This window comes from Physeter macrocephalus, unplaced genomic scaffold, assembly GCF_002837175.3.
Source record: "Physeter macrocephalus isolate SW-GA unplaced genomic scaffold, ASM283717v5 random_6422, whole genome shotgun sequence".
Taxonomy (NCBI): Eukaryota; Metazoa; Chordata; class Mammalia; order Artiodactyla; family Physeteridae; genus Physeter; species Physeter macrocephalus.
Genome location: NW_021151706.1, coordinates 1 through 2,746, shown reverse-complemented (window position 1 = coordinate 2,746; position 2,746 = coordinate 1). Strand labels below are relative to the sequence as shown.

At 59.8% G+C, this 2,746-nt stretch overlaps 1 protein-coding gene across 1 annotated transcript; it reads right to left on the bottom strand.

The window, feature by feature from the left end:
- Positions 1 to 40: 40 nt before the first annotated feature.
- LOC112063254 (dipeptidase 2-like) lies at positions 41 to 2,693 on the bottom strand. Its single transcript, XM_024118150.1, has 5 exons — positions 2,533 to 2,693; positions 2,055 to 2,140; positions 1,287 to 1,383; positions 513 to 651; positions 41 to 412 (listed from the first exon to the last, which is right to left on the bottom strand). Exons 1-5 carry the CDS (start codon positions 2,691 to 2,693, stop codon positions 41 to 43), a joined length of 855 nt encoding a protein of 284 aa, XP_023973918.1.
- Between the last annotated feature and the right edge of the window lie 53 nt (positions 2,694 to 2,746).

The window sequence follows — 2,746 nt, the reverse complement described above, 5'->3', positions numbered from 1 at the left end:
AAGGACGCGCGTGCCGATTCCATTTCTAAAGCATTTATTTTCAGGAAACTTTTGTGCTCCCCTGCAAGGCAAGTTTGTGTTGTGCTCGCCTGCAAGGCAACTTTGTGGGGTCTCTGTGGCTGCCAAAGTGACATGCGGCAGGATTCACTGGATCACCAGAGCCAAACAGTGAGGACGGGGAAGGCAGCAATAAGACTGTGAGGACTGGGCCCATGGGGCGGCAAGAGTTTGAGCATGACCACTTAGGTGACAAAATGGGATTCCCACGAACCGCGGCTCCGGTTAGTTTCTGGTCTGGAGCCAGGTCCTCTGTCTGATGCAGCCGTGGGAGGACGGAGCGGCAAGAGCTGCCCAGCTGCTCATCTGGGAACTCATCCTCCAAGGGACTCTGTCCCTCGTTCTCCTCCCGTACCTGGAGGCGGCAGTCAGCGGGCAGCACCTCTCACAGCACCCGCGCGTACACCGGCTCAGACCGCCTGCTCAGAGCTACTCTTCTGCCCAGCCCAGCATGCCTGTTCCACCTGTCTGAAGACCCGCCGCACGTTTCCTCGAAGCACACCCCAGAGCTCTTCCTCAGTCCAGCCACGCCCCAGCAGCACCTCCTCTATCAGTACCGGGTATGTGGACACGTCCTCCAGGCCCCGTGGGGAGCTGTGTGGCCGCCAGCCAGGCAGCTGTTGGGCCTCAGACCTGTTCCCTGGTCCCGAGTGAGAACCAAAGCCCCGTGTGTCCAGGGTCCACTGAACCCCAGCCCTGGTGAGAGATGGAAGATGGAGACTTGGAGAGAGTAAATGATTCACGCCTGCTCTTCATCCTTCAGAGGAAGGCCCCCAGAGCGCCTCGAGTGTTCATCCAGAGTCATTGAACTGTACTGTTAAGATCTATGCCTTTCACTGAATGCAATTTTTGCCTCCATCTCTAAAGAGAAGGAGGAAAGCTTTTGAAGAACTGGGTTGACCCCCCTGCATGCACAGACCCAACTGCAGGCAGAGAAGGTGGTCGGCCCAGCCCAGACCTTGCTGGGAGTCTGCTCAGAGAGAGGCCGTGGGTCCGCTGGCACTGGATGGGCGCAGATGCTGGGCAGATGAGCTCTGTGTGGTGTTTTGGACAAATCTGATGACCTAGAGTAGGGCCAGACAGACAGGAGAGCCCAGGAAGCAGACCCTGGGAGAGGGGAGATACCAGTTGGGCCAGCACACCCGAGGCTGTGGTCAAGGCCACGAGGACCACCGTGTGGTGGGCACGGTGGCTGTGAAAGCCCCACTGCTGCCCAGCCAGCCCGCGACAGGCCACGGGGAAGCGCTCTCCGGCCAGCCCCGTCATCATCTCCGCCAATCCCGATGAGCCTGCATCCAGTGACTGCCCTGATGTGGTCGAAGCGATCTGAAGTATGGAAAGTCAGCAGTGTGGGGCTTCCGGGGCAGGGGTGGTGGTGATGACTGGCCTCTGTTGATTCCCCCTTTTGGCAGCCTGTAGGCCAAAGAGGCCGGTTCCTGCATGGCCTGGCACCGGGAGTAGCAACTGGAGGGCCCTGAGGTTTGGTGTGAAGTGATCCCAGCTGGCTCTGGACTGGACTTCGGATTTGGAGTGGCCCCCAGAGCCCCCCGTTTGGACCATTTCCCACCCAAGATTCACCCTGCCTCCCAGTGTCCTTGAGAAGCCGTGGGGGCGCCTTTCCCCGGGTGTGGCGGATGAGAGAGGAACGAGAGTACAACTGATGTGAAGACCCCCGGGACCTAAGGAGCTGTCCAGTCCCTTGGCCAGAGGTGGGGGCAGTGCGCTTTAGGAGCCCCTGCAGAGGCACAGATGGGCGGCACCCGGGCTCTGTGTCTGACAGCCTCCCTGATAGCCATCAGTGTGGCAGCTTTGGTTCCGTGGCTCCAGTTCCACGAGGCCCCAAGGTGCTGTGTACTGTCCGTTACTTGGTGTGGGGGACCTGTACCTATTGCCAACAGGTGGGTCAGAGCACTGGGGCTCTTCTGAAGTCCTCCCCAGATTTGGAGGCAGCTTCAGCTCCAGATCAGAGTTTTCAGAGAGCCCGGGGTGAGGCTCACCTGCCACGGTAGACACGTTGGCTCGTGGGTCGCACTGCAGCACCCGCACGGGCAAGCACACCATCACGCTGCCACCGTTCTTCTTCTGCAGGGCGGACCGGCGGACAGTCAGCTCGGCCGCCAGCACAGCCACCTGCCTGTTGACTCTCTCGACCCCTGTGAGGAAGGTGTTCAGCCCTGGCTTTGAGGTCAGTGTCGTCTCCTCTCTGGAGGGAGTGGGTGGGTTTGTGTGGATGGAGGAGCCGCAGCCCTGGCGTGGGTGGGGTCTCGGCCCTGGGTTTCCGGGTTTGGAGGAGTATCTTAGCACCTAGACCCCCACCCTAGGGCTCAGGAGTTCAGGGGCTGTGGACCGTGGGTTTTGGGGGCAGAAGATATTTAACCTGGGGTTTGAGGAAATTGAGGGAGAAGAGGCTCAGGTTCAAGGGCTCCTGGTTGGAACCTCTTGCCTTAGGTTTGAGGGCCAGGGCAGTCTCTCAGCAGAAGCTGCAGGATACCATGAGGAACGTTCCGAGTGTTCTCGCACACACCCCGGGCAGCTGAGTGGGAGCAGATGACAGGTGCCTGTGACAGTTGTAGGGCTCGCCGTGCCACAGCATCCGCGACGTGGGACGAGTCCACCATCACGCCCAGGCGGTTCATTTCATTTCTTGCAGTCTGTCACTTCTGAGGCTTTCATGGAAATGCCTTTCAGG

What these genes read in the sequence shown, in the direction of transcription:
- LOC112063254 (XM_024118150.1), bottom strand. Translation starts at nt 2,693, where the DNA reads ATGAACCGCCTGGGCGTGATGGTGGACTCGTCCCACGTCGCGGATGCT. An exon ending in AGAGCGCTTCCCCGTGGCCT is followed by an intron (nt 652 to 1,286) that starts GTCGCGGGCTGG and finishes GCGGCCACACAG; the next exon opens with CTCCCCACGGGGCCTGGAGG. An exon ending in TCTTCAGACAGGTGGAACAG is followed by an intron (nt 413 to 512) that starts GCATGCTGGGCT and finishes TGCCGCCTCCAG; the next exon opens with GTACGGGAGGAGAACGAGGG.